The sequence below is a fragment of the Pomacea canaliculata genome, linkage group LG14 (genome assembly GCF_003073045.1).
Source record: "Pomacea canaliculata isolate SZHN2017 linkage group LG14, ASM307304v1, whole genome shotgun sequence".
Taxonomy (NCBI): Eukaryota; Metazoa; Mollusca; class Gastropoda; order Architaenioglossa; family Ampullariidae; genus Pomacea; species Pomacea canaliculata.
This window is the reverse complement of record NC_037603.1, coordinates 1,868,826-1,888,855: the sequence shown is the minus strand read 5'-3', so window position 1 is coordinate 1,888,855 and position 20,030 is coordinate 1,868,826. Positions and strand designations below refer to the sequence as shown.

General features: G+C 36.2%; 2 protein-coding genes across 7 annotated transcripts; one reads left to right on the top strand and one right to left on the bottom strand.

Annotated features, from left to right (window-relative positions):
- Positions 1 to 54: 54 nt before the first annotated feature.
- On the top strand, positions 55 to 19,804 carry LOC112555326 (EF-hand domain-containing family member C2-like). 6 transcript variants are annotated; one of them, XM_025223678.1, is made up of 13 exons: positions 55 to 219; positions 9,577 to 9,768; positions 10,838 to 10,985; positions 11,388 to 11,611; positions 12,155 to 12,322; positions 12,685 to 12,852; positions 13,173 to 13,311; positions 14,256 to 14,564; positions 15,123 to 15,319; positions 16,660 to 16,806; positions 17,044 to 17,222; positions 17,744 to 17,836; positions 19,079 to 19,804. In XM_025223678.1, exons 1-13 carry the CDS (start codon positions 190 to 192, stop codon positions 19,248 to 19,250), a joined length of 2,166 nt encoding a protein of 721 aa, XP_025079463.1. In that variant the 5' UTR covers positions 55 to 189; the 3' UTR covers positions 19,251 to 19,804. The 6 variants fall into 6 exon arrangements, with proteins under 6 accessions (XP_025079463.1, XP_025079465.1, XP_025079462.1 ...); XM_025223677.1 differs by lacking the exon at positions 55 to 219 and adding an exon at positions 8,155 to 8,636; XM_025223682.1 differs by lacking the exon at positions 55 to 219 and adding an exon at positions 10,407 to 10,476 and having other exon boundaries at positions 9,630 to 9,768.
- Positions 3,096 to 8,005, bottom strand: LOC112555327. Its single transcript, XM_025223683.1, has 8 exons — positions 7,508 to 8,005; positions 6,871 to 6,970; positions 6,704 to 6,762; positions 6,373 to 6,453; positions 5,891 to 5,967; positions 5,655 to 5,738; positions 5,185 to 5,246; positions 3,096 to 4,843 (listed from the first exon to the last, which is right to left on the bottom strand). Exons 1-8 carry the CDS (start codon positions 7,686 to 7,688, stop codon positions 4,270 to 4,272), a joined length of 1,218 nt encoding a protein of 405 aa, XP_025079468.1. The 5' UTR covers positions 7,689 to 8,005; the 3' UTR covers positions 3,096 to 4,269.
- Positions 19,805 to 20,030: the final 226 nt, after the last annotated feature.

Below are 20,030 nucleotides of genomic sequence, written 5' to 3'. Positions count from 1 at the left end.
CAACAAACCCACTTCTCCAGCCGACGTTCCTAAATCTGTTGCTGGGACATAGGTGGACGAAACGACAACGCCAAGCATTCGGCTTACAAACTCCTGTCGTCTGCGTTATCAAGCGAGGTAACTCTAACAGCGAGTTCAAGTTAGAGCGAGACGTAGACCTAAGTTAAGTTTGTCGCACAACAGAAGAAGATGCCGCTGCCCTTTTTTCTGAACAGTTCAGTAAGTACATTTTTTGGGGGCATGTACATGCACGCAACAGTTACTCAAGAGTTTTATGAGCGAAGTAAAACACAGCTCACGTCGTAGGTGGAGTTACCATGGACGTATATATGGAGTTATCTTTTGATTTGTGGTCACGACGTCGCAGAAGTGACTTCGCGGTACAAAGTTTGTCGCATGCCGGATTGCAGCATACTCATTTTCTGTGACAATTCCAGTCTGCTTGCACAATTAGCGACACGCAGCTTGTCATACTTGTGTTTCTCATCCTGTCGTCCTCTTGTCTCGCGAGGAAGGAGAGGCGGGGGGGACATTTGTCGCATGTTACTGTCAACTACACCGCGCTGTAGTAAATCATTGAAACTGTAATACTGATTGTGCCTACGAACCACTACACCATTTTCAAATCAGTTAAAAAAGTAAAACTGATTGGAAACTACATTAGAGCATCAACATTCAATACCCCAGTGGCGTAGACTTCCCATCCACAGATACTGAATGGGCTTATCCCTTAAAAAGTGTTGATAGAAAACCAGCAGGGGGCAGGGGATGGGCGTCATCTTCATGAAAATGCTGGTCCGGAGATAAGTGATGACTACATCGTTTCTCTCCCAGTGATGGAAATGATATGAAACTTTTTACATTTTGTCTTAGGCAACACTATTCTAAACCATTTGAACCTATATATTATACTGCTGTAAATCCTATGTTGAAAGTTTCCTTGTCTTAGTCAAAGTGTTGAATAACAACTTTAGCACCATTCCAATAGCCACTGGCTATGAAAATAAATAGGAAGCAGTTTATGCTTGAATTTTAAATGAAATGTTTGTATAAAGTGTGTTCCATGCACGCACATACACAGACATATACTATCATGTGTGTTTCATTTTACATGGATACGCAGGATTGGTTGGTAGCACAGCAGTAATTATAGTGCTTAAAAAACAAAAACTCCCCCAAAAAATAAGAATTGTATGTGGGTTCACATCACACACAATTTGGATATACATTTCCAATTCACCAACATGAAGTTAAAAGTAGTAAGTCGTTTATAGACTCTTGTTCCAAAAATTGTGGGATGCATTTGCATTTATTTTTTTTTTAGCAGAAAAGCACATCTGGTTGACCCAAATTTTAACCAGACATCGTTGAAGATTGCAGAAAATAGAACACCTCAAGCACTTTTATAAAGTACTGCCATAACATTAGTGATCGTACTGTATGGTCTGTGGGAAGTGAAATTTCTGACTTTTTTACAAAATGCAGGTGATAGCTTGCACCTCATGAACATAAAGATGGATGAGATTTTAGGAATCAGTTTCATGCGCTCCATTTAGCCTTTAAAGAATTTTTCTAATTGTTGTGTAAAACTCATTGCAGATGTGGGTAAATTTTCCCTTTCTCCTCACAAGATGCGTCTCTACAAACATCATTTACAATTTAGTATCTTGCACTAAGGTTTACTCAGTCACAAGAAAAAAATGACGCACCCTGCTAGTTCTTTAATTTTCCTCATATCTCAGTCCCTTCTGATCCTTTAGGGCAATCTTCCTTGTCTATATTTAGCATGAATGCATATGACCCAGTAAGCAGGTAGTACTCCTCAGAAACTATTTTAGCTGTTATAAATTGTGGATGTTTTATGTGCATACATACTCCCTGTTCACACTGATTACCTCTCTGACATGAGCATTTCATTCAATTCCATCCTTGCTAACTTGGTAAGGTGACACCACAGGGGAGTTATGTCAACTGCAAAGAGGTTCATTTTAACTGTTTTAATTATTCCAGCTTTTAATTATAGGTGAAAGCCAAGCCTGATTGGGATGCTTTCTGCAGTGATGTATTGGTGGAAACCCGCACACACACACACATACCCCACCATGCAGAACCTCTTCTTTCTGGGCTCGAGGAAAGTCTAGATGTGCAAACAAGCTATATTGAAACAAAGAAAGGGATATGTCATAGTGAGATCTGCCTCAGGTTTAGAACAAAATTTGAGTCTAGGTCAAGAGGTGATTTTAAATTTTATGTAGCTAAAATCTGTTTTGTTGTTTGTAAGGAAGAGGGGGGGAGGAAATATAATTTATCTGCTTGACATTTAGAGACTGACAGTGATTAAAGTAATCACAGATGATTACTTGTAAAGTATGTTAAAGATAAGCTTTTCAGCATGCTAAATGTACATGTATATGCACAAATATTTGACACACTATTGTACAATTAGGTGGTTTTTTTCACCAGACTTATTTTATTGTTAATATTATCTCATAAATTACTATATAGGCTACTGTTTTATCCACAAGATAGTTTGCTAGAATGTCTTTCTTTTTTCCCATTCCACATTAACTGTTCACTATTAAATTTGAACTTTCTTAGCATGTAAAACAATTGAAAAGGAAACAAAAATCAACAGTTTAACAAACTTGTTAATAGAATTGGTGTGAGAAATGTTGCTATCTTGAACTAGATTCTTTTGATTTTTAAGTGACTTGCATTTGATAAAACTTCCATTTTGTTGCAATAATGATTGACATCACCATTTCTGTCATCTGATCAAAGAAATGGCCTTAAGTGACAAGATGATGAAATGTGATCAATATAAAACTCTCCAATGTCTTAATAAAAAAGTAGCAGCTTCTTCAAGGATCATATATTCTTTTTGAAAATTTCGCCTGTCTTTTATCTCACCTAATTTTGAATATAAATTTGTGCAATACCATGTGCAAACTCTGATGGATCAGGTTAATATGTTCTGGTGAAAGGTAATTTAAACATGAAGGGTCACAAAGAATGAGTTCATGTTTGTTTTCTGCACTTACATTCAGGAATGCAGACATACAAAGAAATATTACAAAACAACAACAAAACAGCAGTTCAGAAAAATACCCACCTTTATAACTGACATCTATGAAAGTGCATGCCTTCATATATTACGTGTATTATGCATTACCAACTACACCTGTACAGGTACACATGTGATCGGGCACACACACCGACTTCACAAATTGTTGTAGTAATAACTAAAATACAAGGAGAGATAATACATTTGCCCTTTGTTGTGCACGACTGACTTAAAATGCATGTTCAATCGCTATAAACAGCAGAATGTTTTATTAATATTTTCTAAAGTCACTAACTGTTGAAAGAAACATTAAGCTCTAATGACTCCTTTGCTGAATTTTATCTTCTAAATAAATACAAAATGCTTGTCTTTTGGTTAGGTTTGAAAATCCCTACGCATGCACATACCTAATTCAAGCAAACTTCTTATCCCCCAGAATATTGTCTAAGCTGACCTCTTAACTCTGAATGAAATATTAACTGGTGTCTAAGGACAAATAAAAATATGTATAGTTCTTAGATCAAGTGGGAACAGCAAGTAGAAAAATATAGCCTTATTATTTTTCTATATTTGCATTTATTTACTAATAATGCTATAGTAGCATAATGTTGGAACTGGTATTGCTAAGACTATTAATTTGTGTTAAGCAAAAAGATTTTGCAGACAAAGTTTCAAAACAAAGTATGAGAGGCAATAATAGTAGCATCAACAGATTTTCCTACATTGACAATTACCCACAACAGGTGCCCAGGGATCTCACCACAACAAGGTAATAACAATAATAACATTGACATGACGAGGCATATAAATAAATCACTAGTTTAGAAGATTATATATCCTAAAAAAAAATATGTTCCAATAACAGCATTAAAGATTTAATTGTGCCATTTTCTACTCTTTCTTGCATTACTGCAAAATTTTAAAAAAATTTCTTCTTGCTTCATCATTTTTTCACTCATCACCTTTAAAAGATTTCTGAGAAATACATTGCTAAAGTGAGAGACCATGAAAAATATAGTCTCAGTGATAGTGTGGCAATGACTACAGATTACGCATGATAATTTTTGTCCAAACATTTTCATATACCTTTATATAGACCCAAATGACTTGCTCTTGAGACAATAAATTAGATCACAACCAGTCTGCCATTTTTAATTAAATTGTAATTGTACAAGCAATTGATTGCAAAATACACAGATATGCATTTATATGCCTAATAGTTCCAGAGCATCATTTAGCGATCCATTGGCCTCCTGCAAAGCTTCCGCCAGTTGTAGACGGTCCATATGAGGTAAGATGCTCTGAAGAACATCAACATTGTAGTCAAACTCTGCGCCAGCTTGGAAATGTGAATCTCCATAGACCTGGTCTGAGCTGTCATCTGTATCAAAGTCAGCATATGTTTGATTTCCAACCTGAGCTGGGAATTCCCACTGTCTGCCTACTCCCCCTCTCTCCCTCAATAATCTGCTCTGGCTGCCATACAGGCTTGCTTCTTCTCCTGAAATGCCCTGGCTGATATAACTTCTGGCTATGTTTTGTGTCGAACTGCCTGGCTGTCTTCCATCTCTGCTTTCTGCTTCTCCTTCACTGCCAGTGCTAAGCGATGCACCAAAATAAACTCTTTCAGCTGATGTCCTTCCAGATGTTGGCCTGGCTGGTGCTGGTTTTGCTGGGGCTTGTGGGTTTTTCTGACCAGAAGGAGCTGAAGACCCTAATGACCGACTACTGGAACCTTTGGCTTGAGCTTCTAGCTTATTAAGAAAAGACTGATTTACCCTGTTAAGAAAAATATGGCATAACATGAATAAACCCACAAAAAAGAAGACAAGTAAATATCTTTAAATAATAAACGATAAACTTACAACTCTAGTATCTTAAAAGGTAATTTAGGCTAAAATTGTCACATTTACAAAATAAATGCTGTCAATTCTTTAAGGGCAAGAAGTAATAATAGTAGAATTTTAATAGTGCATTTTCCCACATAGAAGTGAGCTCAATGCACTTTACAAGATGGACCATTCGAACAGTGCACCATTCTTCCTTAGCATCTAAAATTGGTGAAACTGTGATGACTGAGCAAAATTACACATAGAACTATAAGACAGTTAATGGTTTACCTTCTCATTTCATCCTTCCATTTGTCTTGCTTGTCTTTCTGTCGTTGCTCATTTAACTCTGACTGAACAGAGGGGGAAAACCAAACTAGAATACCCTGTTATTTAGAACACCTCAGAGAGCATATGCTCTTAGCAAATTATCTTTTTTCACTTTATAGTCAGGATCACAAACACCTATTTAAAATCGTTAAACTTGACTCTTTACGCAAGGTGTGCAGCAATAACAGAGATGATGATGTTGATGATTTATACAATGACACTGAGAAGAACAAGAAAGATGAAAGTAGGTCATAATAAGGGAAGAAATTTTTACAATGATGGTGTTACCTGACACAAGATTTGGAGTTTTTTTTAAGTGGTATCTCTATACCATTTAAAATTCCCCCTTCCCAATACTGACTTACAAATTGAGATGCACGAAAGACACATTACCATGTCTCTTGCATTATAAATTATTGGAAGCTGAATACCTGTCTTCTAGCAGCCTCCTTTTTCTGAGCTAGCTGTAGCTCCTCAGCCTCTCTCAGCTTGGATTTTCGTTCTTGTTCCTTCAGCTGAAATAATATCATTTACATTATTGTCAACTACACATCCACAGTTTGACAAGGCAACAAACTGGAAATAAAAGACATGGGTGGCATTGAACTTTATCTTCACCTGTTCAACCTTTTTCAGCATTAAAATGATGAACTGTAAGACAGCTTACCAGCCGACCAGTTTTGTTCAGGCCCTGATGCATCATTGCCTGTTGTTGACGTGCATTCCATTCTGTCTGTCCACCTCCTGGAATAAAGTTTAGTTGCTATGATGAAATGTTCACTCATTATACTCTTGTCTGTGTTCCATGTTCTGTATAGTTTCAGCCAATCAGCACCATTCAGTAGGCATGGAGGTAAAGTGTTTCCCTCATTGTAGCTCAGTGATACAATGCCAGATTTTTAAAAGACAAGAAAGCTAAATTTTCTTGCCCATTAAGGCTCTTAGCTATATAGTGACCAAGCATGGGATGCCTAGCATACTGCTTTATGTAGTTAACAGAAAGTTTGGGCTGCAATATATTTTTGATTAACCCAATAAGGTGATCACTAAGATGCAAAGATTGCAGAACAGCAAATAAAATTTATAAATCTTTAATTGCTTTGTAAAGAATAATATTGTGTTTCTATATAATAAATGACCCTAACTTACCAACAGTTCCAACATAAGAGACTCTAGTGACTTTGTTTCTTTGCTTGTAATCTTCATACTGGAGGGCCTCTCTTTCAGCCTCTTTGAAAACAAAAAACAATATATATATAAAAAAGAAAAAAACGGATAATAAACAAGAACTGAAGTAATTGTCATTTTGATTCTGCATAGTCACTTTATAACAATACTGTGAAACAAAAAAGGCAGTTTAATGGTGAAAATAGTGTAACAAAAACAATATAAACAAACATAACAAAAGATAGTGACAAGGCCATATGCTGAAAGTATGAAAATATTTATTTCATCCAAATGATTAAAAGAACTGACTTACGTGCTGCAATACTTTGACGTTTTTTTTCATTTGGGCTGATCATTGTGTATCCTCCTGCACTGAAAAACATTAATGGAGTTGTTTTAGTCTAGCAAAAAATATCTGTTGGCAAATGCAGCACCCCATGTAAATATTACTGATATTATATTAATATTATATATACTTACTATACTGCTCTCTGTTCCAGTGAATTTCCTTGTGCTGGTCCTGCCTCCTCCTCATCCCCTAAATATTGCCTATTTTGGTAAGGGTCCATTGATGTTTTTCCTGAAAATGTTATGGCCATGAGCACAGGAAGAAAAGAAAAATAGAAAATGAGATAAATGGAATAGGAATAGAATAAAATCTAAGACTGTCATGATCAAAGTTCTAGCCCTGTTAACACAGAAAGCTATTTTCTTCAGGGATTTTTGATCATATTTTGTTTAAAATACTTTGTGGTATCACTGATTCCATCAACTACATCATGTCTCTTTCCATAAATATAAATGTTGTTTGCCAGTCTATACACAAAAACATACAAAACGCTGGCATTTTCATATACTGTCTGATGGTGATATATTTTTAATGTCATAATGACATGCACAAGTCTAATCCATAATATCGAGGCATTCAAAATTATAGCTGTATATAAATATACGCACACCATTTCTTTAAACCAGTATTGTCGATCAGCTGTTTCATCGGCATTCTTTCAGGTAAACATACACATGAAATATTTAAATAGTTCTGATATGACAACGACTTTCGGTTTGTGTATTTTTTAACGCGCCGATAGGTTTCGATAAATTTACATAAGTGTACCTCCTGTTTGACGACCAGCAGTTCTTCCTCGACCACGATTTGTCAAAACTCTTGATTTTGTTTGTGTCGTCTTTCCGCGAGGTGCTAGAGGCTGAAGTTTTGCTTGTGTCGAAAAATTTGGCCGTCCTCCTCTTCCTCGGATTGTCGTAGCTGCCCGCCGCGATGCAAACGTGTGGCTCATTTTCTACTTTCCGTTTCACTGTTGAGTTATTTGGTGCATGGGGTTTTCTGCAGCTGTTCAATTACTTCTGTTTTTCAACTTTCGCTTTGATCTACATCAAATCAGTTTTATATAAAATTATGTTTATACAAATAGGAAATCAAATTTTGATTCTGCATATGTTAACACGAGTACTATACCGATACTCTTTGTTTGTACGAAGTACAAGTACAATTAGGCAAACTAATATTTCACTTGCACCACGTACTACGTCGGATCAGTTATAAATTCGTGCTTGCACAGTACCGTGAAATCAATTATTTCCTGTGATCCGACCAAACTGATAATACTTTTAGTAACACATAAATAACATATGCTTAAGTAGAAAATTATTTTTAAAATTTAAACCAGCAATTCCCTGGGAACTTTAAAAGTTCGCTAACAATTGCTACATCTCTATGGTAACGCCTCGTCTTTACTTACATGACGTCAAATAAGTTTCCCGTCACCCTCAGCAGCTTGACAGTGGTCGTCGCCATCAGCAGACGACACACCTCTGGAAACTGTGGTTACAATTCACGGCCACTTTTGCTATGTAGACTTTGCAGTACCAGAAAATTATGTTAAAGGATGGTTTATCCGAAAACAAACATTGAAGAATAGTATGGTTGTTAGATGCATGATATTTCTGGTTTTCTGACCGGTACCTAGTTTTCGGACTCCGATTACCACTTAAAAGCCGCCGTTGCTAAGGAGATCCCACGCCTTTGAAGTCGACGAAACCACGAACTAATATCCCTATATACGTCCGTGGACGAAAAGCAACGGATGCAAGGGACGTAGATTAACAGAAGCCAAAAGCCTTCGATTATTTAGGCTTTACTAAAGAGTTTCTTCTTGCAGTCTTGAACACCCAACACCTCAAATATGGCGTTGCCATTTCTTCCTGCCCTTGGTTTAAATAACAATGTAAGCTAACGCCTTTTAATTTAAAATCGGTAGTATTTATTTATGTTGTCGGATATTTTCGTTGAATACTGTCCCTCAAACTTAATAACATTAGTGCAATAATACCTTAAATTAGTTCGGGTATGAACATTATTTTAAATCAATAGGGTGACAGAAAGGATCGAAGAGATCGACGATTTTAATTAGTTGCAACAGTAAATTGCAAAGAGATTATAACATAAATTAATTTAAAAAATGAAAGTGTTCAGTCAGTTTTTTTTATTCATATCTACATAGCAATGAAATCTACTCTTTGTGTATATCCTAGTGGAGTTTAAATGAACATAAGACAAATCGGCATCTATAGTAATGTATCCACTAAATTATATAGTTGTATTCCAAACACACAACTTTAATTGTATCAGTGTATAACAAATCATGAATATGTTTACATTTACGTGCTTTCAGTTATAATAAACAGCAAGTGCCTGGGTGCATTATTACAAATGTGTAGACTTGCATAAAAAAATGCAAAAATGTATATATCTTCCCACATAAGGCTGATTGAGTACTTACAAAATAAGTACAAAATAATAAACTTTTGCATAACACAGGCAGTCCACAGTTACCAAATTTTTTAGGTACAGATGAGGTGTTACAAAGCCTATTAATTTAGAAGTGTGACTTGCAGACAACTTGTTCATAGTAATGAATGTGGGAACTAGTTTAATGTTTCACTATTATTATTATGTTTAAGATGTTTTATTTTGTGTGGCAGTGTTTCTAATAACATTTTATGTGCATATAAAGGTAAAATTTATGACTGATGCTGAAGACAAACTTTACATATGTGTTCTGACTTGCACGCAAAGTTGACTTTGATCAAGAATGTGTAACTTGTTCATAACCTGGAAACCATCTTTATTTCTAATTCTAAGCAATTATCATGACTATGTTACAGTTAGGTAAAACAAAATACCACAAATCTCATCACTTTGATATCTACTGCAATGATAACCACTTATGTGTTGGGGATACAAAGCCTGGCATTGGTGGAGAGCCCAGATTAGGCCAGAAAATTAACGCATTAAACTCGAAAATACCTAAAGGGGAAATCCCTAGTATGCCAGCCTGGGTCGCATTTGATCGTCAGGTAAGATGATGAATACTAGCACGATGTTTTGTTTATGACACATTATTGGGTTAGAATAGGCTTTGAATAATAACTGTAATTTTAGAATTAATGAAATATAGTAGGTGGAAGGTTATAAAGACTTAAGGCCTTTAAAATACTTTGATAAATTTCATGCTTTTATTAACAAAAAGGACTAAAAGATACACATTTTCTGAACGTTACTTATATGGCCAACATCAAATTAACCAGTGACATGTTTTCTAGTAATAATGCTTAGTCTGAGACATTTTTATATGCATTATAAATTGCAACCATTTTTAAGGGTGGTTGGATGCTTTCTGGGAAGTTGTTTCCACCTTAAGGTGATTTCTCACCATGGGAGGAGGGGAGAAACCAGAATACCCAGAGACCCCTTCCCCTTTGCAGAACTAGCCCTGCTATATTTGTGTCACATTCAGATAGTGTCCTCAGATGAGAACTGAACCAGAGTGTCTCACTGCAGTGAAGACAAGCAAACTTTTTAACTACTTTATCACTGGGTGCCCAATTTTTAAGGTAAAGATTACCTTATACTTTTATTGGGGAATGAGGTGTTAAAGACAGTTTGGTGCCTATCTCTTCTGTTTTACTACCTTATCTTCCCTGTAATGCATCAGACGCTGGGTCATCTTGACAAAGTGTGCTGTATCACATGGACATCGAATCAGCCAATGTGCATGCCTCCAGGTTTGGATGCTATTGCTCTAACTACTACATTCTCCATTCCTCAAAAGTGACCCATGTGTTCGCTAGTGACATCTAGGTACAAATGTGACATCACAGTTTTTATCTCTTTGTGTGCATGGTGATGCTTGTAAGCATGTATATGAGGAACAAAAGGGATATATTCACCCAGATATTGGAAGATATTATCATACATTGAGCCTTACCTTATTATTAAAAGAAAAAAGTTTGCATCCCATCAGTCTTTTAAACTGTCCATAGATAGTAAATACATATTGCCATCCCAGCAACCCTATCCCCTCTTGAAAAGATTCCTTTTTTTAAAATAAGGCTATGAGGTGTATTTTTTAACTATTGTTGACAGGTGCTGTCATTTGATGCCTACTATCTAGAGAGTTATGTTGAGAGACTTGAGCAGTACCGTGTGGCAAAATCCAAAATTTACTTCTTCTTGGAAGATGACTCGATAATGGTGAATGAGCAAAGAATCGCAGATGTAACTCATTGCCAAGGTTAGTGTTCAGGACTGTTTAATTGTTTGTGTAAAATATCTTTGTATCAATACGTTTTGATGCAAAAAATTAATTATTGAGGAAAGTCACACCATTCAATATGCATGTTGGTGTATATGATGCACAATAATCATTGTATAAAAATTGTAAAAAAATAGATATTCAACTTCTTTTGAATAAATAAATGCATGGAGCAGACATGAATGCATTTAGTGCATCTGTGCGTTACATGGATACTAACATAACAACATCCAAGACTGGCCAAATTGTTTTAGTGTACATAGTATATGTTCTGGTTTGTGTGTGTGAGCAGCGTATTGTTGACTCCATGTTTCATACATCTTGAAGCAGATGTTAAAAAAAAAAAAGTTTGTAATAAAGTTAGTTTCTGCTGCTATGCAGGTACAATAATCCACCGACACCGTATTCCTAAACCACCACCAGATGATGATAAATTTTACACTGTGGAAGATTTCAATGTAGGAATTGAGCTGAACTTATACTCTAAAGTGTTCAGGATTGTAGACTGTGATGATTTCACTCTGAATTTTTTGAGAAAGCTTGGAGTAAAAGTTGGAGCACCTGAACGCATACCAGAAGATCCTTTTTTTACAAATCGCAAAGCCGTAAGCTGCTATACTTGCTTAAGGGGATTCTGTCTCATTTATTTCTTTCTGTATATTTTGAATCATAAGCAGATATTGGTTGTCTGTTACTTGTGAAAAGAAATGAAAATGTCTATATGCCCATGTGTGCACTGACAGACAAAGGTGTGTTTTATGTACATCTTTTTGATATGCCATTTGAACTTGTTTCATGTATGCATGATGGTATACTCAAGGACAATCATAATCTTTCTGGTGCATTTGCTGTTTTGCTGTTATTTTTACCCTTAGATTTTATATTTTTAGCATTAGCACGTTAATTTGCTATACTAGAATCTGTAACAATGCATTTGCAAGATGTAAACAGTTTGTATTGCAAATACATAACATAAATCGTAGCAGACACATACATGAACCCACAAGAGCGAATAATAAATGCCAAAAAAAAAAAAATTATATGCATGCAAACATGTAAATTTTAAGTCATACTTCAAAAGGCCAACAAAGACTTACAGCATTATGAATCTTTCAGGAAAAAGTTGAACAAAAAGTATTTGTCCATAGACTCGCCAGCCACGTGAGAGGTATGACACACTGAAGCAGTTCCTGGACCACGATCGCCATGTCCTGCGGTTTTTCTGCTTTTGGGATGACAGAGAAAGCGAATATGGTGACCTACACTCACTGGTCATGTGCTACTACCTGGCAGATGACACAATTGACATAAGACAGGTCTCTGAAGTGCAAATTCTAAGTTTCGTTGGTTTTTGTTTTCTTTTTTATGACTGAACTCTTTAACATACTATCCCAGCAAACACGCAAGATTCGGCCAATCTTGGATGTAGATTATCAAAAGATATCAGTAGGTTTTTGGAACATTTAGATTGAAGGATTTTTAATGGAATCAAATGGATTGCTATTTATCCAAATCTTAGCACATAAAATACTAAATACTTAAAGTTACAGTTACAGCATTAAGCAACAACTTCTAATTGTGTTGTTACTTGAATGGGTGCTTGTATGAAGAGTAAGCCATTTAAGAATATATTCAGTACATATGTCTATTATGGGTTTACAGTCTATTTTTTTTGCAGTTGCTTCCTCATAACAGTGGGCGGGATGCAGTAATGTTTCTCAAGCGAGCACGTGTACCAAAGATAGGGACACCTCTAAAATTTCCTTGTGCTCCTGCTCCAAGGACTGTGCTCAATGTCACTAAGCCTGATGGGCATGAAATGTTCTACATCCATGACAGTCTAAAAGTAAATAATTTTGGCCCTGTGAAAAAAATGGGATTTCCCACTCACTTTCCACGTGTTAAGATGTTAACGCTCTACAAGAGTTCAGTAAAATTTAAACTCGGTGATTTCTTCTTTATATCCCTTACATTCATAATATTTGGCAACAAAAATTAATCTTTTGCTATACATTTTAGCAATAATAATTGCTTCTACTACCAAGAATATTTGCATCAACGATTTGGCAACAGCAGTTAAAAATATCTTAAGCAGAGATTATTTGATTCAATGTGGAGAAAGCAGTAAACAGATACGAGAATTCAGCTTGTTTCAATGTTTTTCAGAAAAATTATGACTCAACAGAGTACATAAAAGACACAGATCTAACCCTGGGCTCTGTGGTCAATATATGGGGACGCAGGATTGTTCTTTGTGACTGTGATGAATTCACAAAGGAGTACTATCGTACAAAGCATGGCATCAGTAAGTTTTTAGCCTTACATTTTATTTGTTGAATTCCACAACCAGATGTTACATGTTGTCAGCACAGCATAAACACAATACCTTTTTTTTTCAATCTGACAACTACTCATTTTTAAACATTAAAGCATATGTCCTTTCAACAGTGATTCCTTTTATTAAGAAATTATTATGATTCTTGCGTCAGAAGTTATCAGCCCTGCTGTGATATGGTAAATATGCCAAAAGAAAATCAAAGATGAGCATATCACATACATGCTTGAGTTTAAGAATTCATCAGTACTTAATACTGAATTGTACACAGGTGACACAGCTGCAAGTGGTTTTCAAAAATCTGTGATTTCTCAATATCTGCTACAAATTAAACATAATTCACAATAAGCTGTTACACAGAATGCAGTCTTCTTCTGTTTGATCGAAACAGCTCAAGCATGCCTTTCTGTTGTCTTTTTCTGCTCATTTTTAATGTCAAAGGAAGAAAGTTTATTTTAAAGTAGTTGTAGTCCTAGAATCATTTGACAATTGTATTTTTCCTTTATCACTTGTCTTTCTTGCGTGGTAGTCTATTTAAACCAATCAGTAACCAATTGTAACTGTACCAGTGGGTATAGTACACGCACATCAATTGAATCTTTTTTGGAAGGAGTGGTTGGGCGAATTGGTATTTTATGCCAAGTTAGCAACTAAGCTATATAACGGCAAGGCAGCCAGCCCTGTAAACAAATGCCACTTGCAGATAACTGTTTGGGAAATTCTTTAGGAGGAAACAATGAGTTAATATGCATACATAATAAACATCATAAAAAAGGCAAAACTTCAGTGTATATATATCATCACTGCTGTGTTGTGTCTAAACTTTCACCTTAGGCAGGAATTCAGTGGTTTGATCATGTGAACACACTTTCCAGACATAGTCCTGCTGATGAATTTTTCCTTTTGTTCTGTAGCTGAGTTCACCCCACTTAAGATCCCACACGAAAGCTTCACAGATGGAACGACGATGCCACCAAAAAAAAGTTTTGGTTCTGAGGAGGATACTCTACATGCATACCAGTGTGGTTTTGTTGTCCAGCATCATGCACCAAACACTATTCAATTCATGAAATATGACAGGTGTGCACTAGACAGCAACCAGCTACAGTTTTTGGCTTGCTTTGATGCACCAAAGGCAATTGACAAAGACAGACTCTTCATTATCACCTGTTTTCTTAGTGATGACTCGATTTCTGTCTTTGAGCGTCGTAGACGCAATTCTGGTAAGTTTTTTTTAAAATCTACCACGACTTTATTCATTCTCTTTCCTAAAGTGATGCAGGTGATAAATATTGCAATAAATGCAAAACATCCAAACACTTAGTGCTGGATCCTGAATCACCACCAGTAAATACTTATATAATAAGACAATACATGTAGGTTAATATATTTTCTTAGGAGCATCCAACAGTTGTAAGAGCATAGTCGTACAATAATGAGCAATACAGATACAGAAGTGTCCAAAGTTCAAGGACAAAATAATACTGTGAGCTATGGAAAGAACCTTCCTAGCTTTTAAATAGTGATTTCTGGCTCATAATTTTCTTGTCATTATTTTCTTTGAGCATGTTACAAAAAATGAATTGACGTAGAAACATATATGCACTGCTTTCTCTATGTAGATCTCCACCAGTGCAAATTCAGCACACAAATATGGCTTCTTAGAATTTCTCACAGTGACCGGCCTGGGCAACATATTCCCCACTACAGTCCTTAGAAAACATTGACATAAGCATTTAAAGTAAGATTTGTAACATTGCATCTTGGACTGTCTTGTGCAGGCCACATTGGTGGTAAGTTCATCAAGAGATGTCGCATAAAGAAACCCAACCAGCCACGCTTTAGCACAGAACTGCCTGAACATTTTCAGGCGCAGGACCTATATGTGGGTGCCACTTTGGAATTTTTCAAATACAAATTTATAATACTTGATGCGGATGAATACTCCTTACGGTATATTGATGAACATTCAGAGAAGGTGAGCAGTATGTGCCAGTGTTGGCTAGTCAGAGCTTATGTGAATTCATGTCTGGATATGTCATAATCATTTAGGTGTTTTGGCTCGAAGCAGAAATACTTATACAAATTTATTTTGGGGGTTATGTACAGAGCCCAAGTTATCAAAATGCTGTATAAAATTACAGTACAACTCAATAACCCAGTGGGATACTTATTTTAAGCACCAGAGCCTCCTGCCCCCTGTACTGTTCAACTTCACCTTGAAGAAAATCACATAAGAAACACTTCTTGACCATTACACCTCCCTGTCCATCAGCAGGAGGCCCATATCCCCATATAAAATTTGTACCTTGCAGACATTAAATCTGACAGCTGACTGTAACATCAAACTCCAAGACTGTATTATCAGACTGACAGATATAGCAAATGCTTATGGGATGAGAACCAGCACTAACAAGACCAAAGTCAAAGCAAGGACAGTAAAACAGAGCTCTTCATAAATATAGTACAGGTAAAAGAGGTGAACACCTCAATTATGTGGTAGCCACCGTTTCCGAAGACAGCATCTCCACAGAAGATATCACACCAGGATTGGATTAGTGATAGTAGTAATGGCAAGGCTGGAGAGGATTTGGCGAAGTAGCACAATCAGGTTTGCAGTCTGTACAAGCTGCTTATAGTGCCCATCCTGATGTACGAGTGTGAACTCTGCTTTCTGATCAAAGAAAAAGAATCCAGGTAGTAAAGCAAGTTCCTAAGAAAACTGCTCTAAATTTCCTACATGGAATGCAAGACCAACTGCTTTGTACAGAGAATGATCACTGCCCTAGTGGGACGAAAGAATTACCTCTTCTCACAAAGGTGAAGCAGCTCAAGTTGATATGGCCATGCAGCCAAGAATATCTAAAACCATCCTACATTGTATCATGGAGGGTGATTGATGCCAAGGTGAACAGAGGCCAATGTGAAGGAGTGGACTGGCTGTTCGACAAGCCTAAGGGTGAGCCTTGTCAGCCGCTGAATCTACTGCAATTCCCATGAAAACTAGTACTGACAGGACTGCTTATCTGGTGGTCAGCTAGTATCAGCCAATGAATGAATGAGCAGGAGCTACATGTCTTACAAGAATTCATATTAAATAATTTTTCTGTCTTGGAACAGTAGACGCAATGCTTAATAAAGATTCAAGTTGCATCACTGGTGTGTTTTTTAAAGTTATGTGACATTTATTTAATCCTAGATTAGCCATGACAAAAGTAAGATTATAATGAATTTATAATGAAAACAATTATTATAGAGCACAGCAGTAATGACTATGGAGGAGATGCTCAGTCTTACACCAAACCTTGTCATTTTCAGTTCTTGAACTATGTTAAAGATATGTTGGCAAAAATCAAGCCAGTACTGAACGAAAAAATGGATGAAGTGTGTGTATTTATTACTCAGCACGATCCAACAAATAAAGGTGTTCTCAGCTATCCCCAGTTCCAGGAAATGATGAAGCTGGTCTGTATATTTTTCCAAAAATTTTCTTTTTTTTTTAAAATGTCGCCATTTTTAATTACAGTTATTGTAACTCATATACAAAGGTTAGTTAACTTTGTAAATGTACAACTACCTGAAGAACCAACCAACCATTTAGAAAACTCCGCCACACAAAGCACACATAATGTTATTAGCATTAACAGGTATTCAAATTCACCACATTTATATTGGATTTATTCTTCTTTTGTGGGGATGAAGATTATTCCCACTCTAGCAGAACATCAAGTAAGAATTCTGGCCAGGAAGTTTGCAGAGAGATCACAAGCAGTGCTAGATAAACAGCAAGTGATGGCCATTGTGCAGGAGGAGCTTCGCAAGTCGAACTATGACAACTTTGATAGCATATTTGTTTCTCTTCAATACCAGGATAAGAACAAGTGAGTTGTTGTGTGTCACTTAAATCTCTGACGCATATTTTATGTCATTCACATAGCACAGTGACAATGACAAAAGAGATACATTTGAGAACTAACAATAGTCTCATACACACTGGAGGCCTAATGTGTGAGCATTAGCTGGTTTTACACGATATTGTGATGCAGCAAATTCTCACACACAACATTGACCCAACTTTTGACTGGGTAACTGACCCTAACAGAACTGCAGAATAAATGGCAGAAAGCAAGGTAGAGAGGCAGACATTGGCCTCAAAAACAAAAAGAAACCAGTCCTGAGATAAGAGTGGTTTTTAACCCCTTCCTCCCCGATGACCAAACAGTTACAAGACTTAACAAAAAATCTAATTGTTCAGATACACTAAGGAATTTTATTACAAAGGTCAGCATATTAAACCTGATCATTTGGCATTCATCATAGTTAATAAAACTTTTCTGTCATATGTTCTTTTGTGGTAGCAGTTTTCTACAAAATGAATCACCTTGCTATTTTACTTTTGCAGGTCTGGTTTTGTTTCACCAGAGACTGTGCGCAGTGTTTTCTTGGCCAACCATGTTCCTATTCCTAAGGATTTGCTTGGAGTTTTTTTTGAAGCGTGAGTTACACACTTTAAACTGTGGACTTAAAATGCAAAAGCAAACCTTATTTTAACACAAACCCCATTGCTTGTGTATTTTGACTCTATTCAAATTAACAAAAAAAGTTTAGGATCTTTGTGCAGTTCATTGATCCTGTGAAACAAGTCAAAACAATGTTAAGTAGAATTGCTTGAAAGTCACTGGAAAATGTAAAATTAGTGAAAGAGGCAGCCTGGCAAAGAAGCAAAGGTAGGTAAATAGAAAAGTGTTCCAGGGATAGGAAAGATGAAACACAATTGAAAGCATGCTGGCCAGCAGAGTAAAGCATGGTGCAGGAAATAAGAACCCAGAGGAAAGTTTGTTTAGACAAAAAAGAAGCGAAACCTGTTTAAAAGTTTAAATGATATTATTTGATCATCACTAAAAACAGTCAAGCAAAAGAAAAAGAAACTCAAAACAATGATAATGACAATAATAAACTTTATTTGTCCCAATGGGCAATTTAAACATGGGAAGGTGCTTTAGTTACAGTAAAGTTAAAAATAAAAGTAGAAAAAGTTTGATGCCAGGTGCAGTGTTGAGATGCACATTAGCATGTGAAAGGAAGGCAAATATATATATATAACAACAAACTTGCATCAAGAATAATCATGTGCGCATCTACATCACACACACACACACTACTGACACTTCATCTGAGGGACTGACACGAGAAACATAAAGAGAAAATGCTTTGAAGCAGTAAAGAGATGTACTAAATCCACATTTCATGAAGGTCTTGGAGTTATTCTGACATTCTAATACAAGTGACATAGTCATGTAATGTGAGTCTCCTTTTCTTTATAAAATGTTAAAAACGATGTCACAAAAATCTGGAAATACTGCTTCAGCATGGGAGTACACAACAACACAAATCTCGCTCCCCCCCTCTCTCTCTCACACACACATCATCATCTTCCATCGCTGGAATGATATTCTGATTACTGTATGTACCATCCAGAAATTATAATTTTAGGTAATCAAGTCACATCAAATCCACTATATACTCGTAGTCTTGGCATTCATTTGTATATGGTGTATTTTAGAAGGCATGATTAAGACAAATACCAAAAGCTGATGAACTGAATGGAAATCATAAGTATGGATGTGTGTGAGGGTAGAAAAGAAACCTGTAATATGCAAATATATTGACATAAAGAGCTATAATCTATAAACCATAAGGGGAAAATATTCAGATTTAGTGTTTGCTTCATTTTCAGTGCTCCATCCAACGAGAAGGGAGAGATATCATATGCTGAGTTAATGAACCAGATAAACTGGCGAGATTTCCCAATACCAATGGTGCAGCAACATACAGTCCAGGCAGATGAATGGTGGCATCAAACCAAAATTGGTCCCATCAACTATTTAGCCCTCCTTGCAAGGGACTAATAAGGGCTCTCCTAAGGAGTTTTTAAAGTTTTGTGGTAAAAGGTACTGAAAGTGGTAGCATGAGATGGTTGATATAGTCATACAAATAGTCATCATCAAAGCAGGCAGACATTTCATGCCACTTGGATTATTTTATCAAATATCTGTTCTCAACCACCATACTAACATATGAAGCACAACTGATCCTTTCTCAGTTGCTCAGATCATATCATTCCAGTTTTTTATTACTTTCTTGTAAAGTAGCTAAAAATGTTGTTACACAGAGGGGTTTGTCTGACAGATGATTCCACTAGCACCAAGGTTTATTGTTATACTTGACACGGTCTCTTTATATGTGTATTTTTTCTATGACTTTGAAATAATTACTATATGACAAAATTGTATATATTTTTACCCTGTCTATATGGTCTACTTTTTGTCTAACAAAGACATATATGCAGGATTATTCTAATCCCTTTGAAGTTTGTCTAGCAGGTGTTAGGTGGTTTATACTTTGTGATGTGTGAAGATTTTAATAAAGGAGAGTCTTGAGTTTCTTTTCAGATTTGTGTCTTTGCATAAGTTCTGTTAAAATGCTACTTTTTAAACTAAATATGCCTTTCTAAAGTGTTCCACTTGACAATAGCTTATTATATTTTCATGCATATAAGCGTACATGAGGTAAGGTACGTAGGAGTTCCGCACATGGATTGATCATCCCCACTTGCATGTGTTTGGTGGGCAATATAGTAGTAGTGTGGAGTCCAACTGCCCAGCAACTGTCATCTTTGCCAGGATGGG

Excerpts from the sequence above, each read along its gene's own strand:
- LOC112555327 (XM_025223683.1), bottom strand. The coding sequence starts at position 7,688 with ATGAGCCACACGTTTGCATCGCGGCGGGCAGCTACGACAATCCGAGGA. Across the intron at positions 5,968-6,372 it reads CTCTTATGTTGGAACTGTTG|GAGGTGGACAGACAGAATGG; the intron begins GTAAGTTAGGGT and ends ACTTTATTCCAG. Across the intron at positions 5,739-5,890 it reads TGAACAAAACTGGTCGGCTG|CTGAAGGAACAAGAACGAAA; the intron begins GTAAGCTGTCTT and ends ATATTATTTCAG.
- LOC112555326 (XM_025223677.1), top strand. The coding sequence starts at position 8,595 with ATGGCGTTGCCATTTCTTCCTGCCCTTGGTTTAAATAACAAT. Across the intron at positions 8,637-9,576 it reads CCCTTGGTTTAAATAACAAT|TTAGGTAAAACAAAATACCA; the intron begins GTAAGCTAACGC and ends ACTATGTTACAG. Across the intron at positions 10,986-11,387 it reads AGATGTAACTCATTGCCAAG|GTACAATAATCCACCGACAC; the intron begins GTTAGTGTTCAG and ends GCTGCTATGCAG.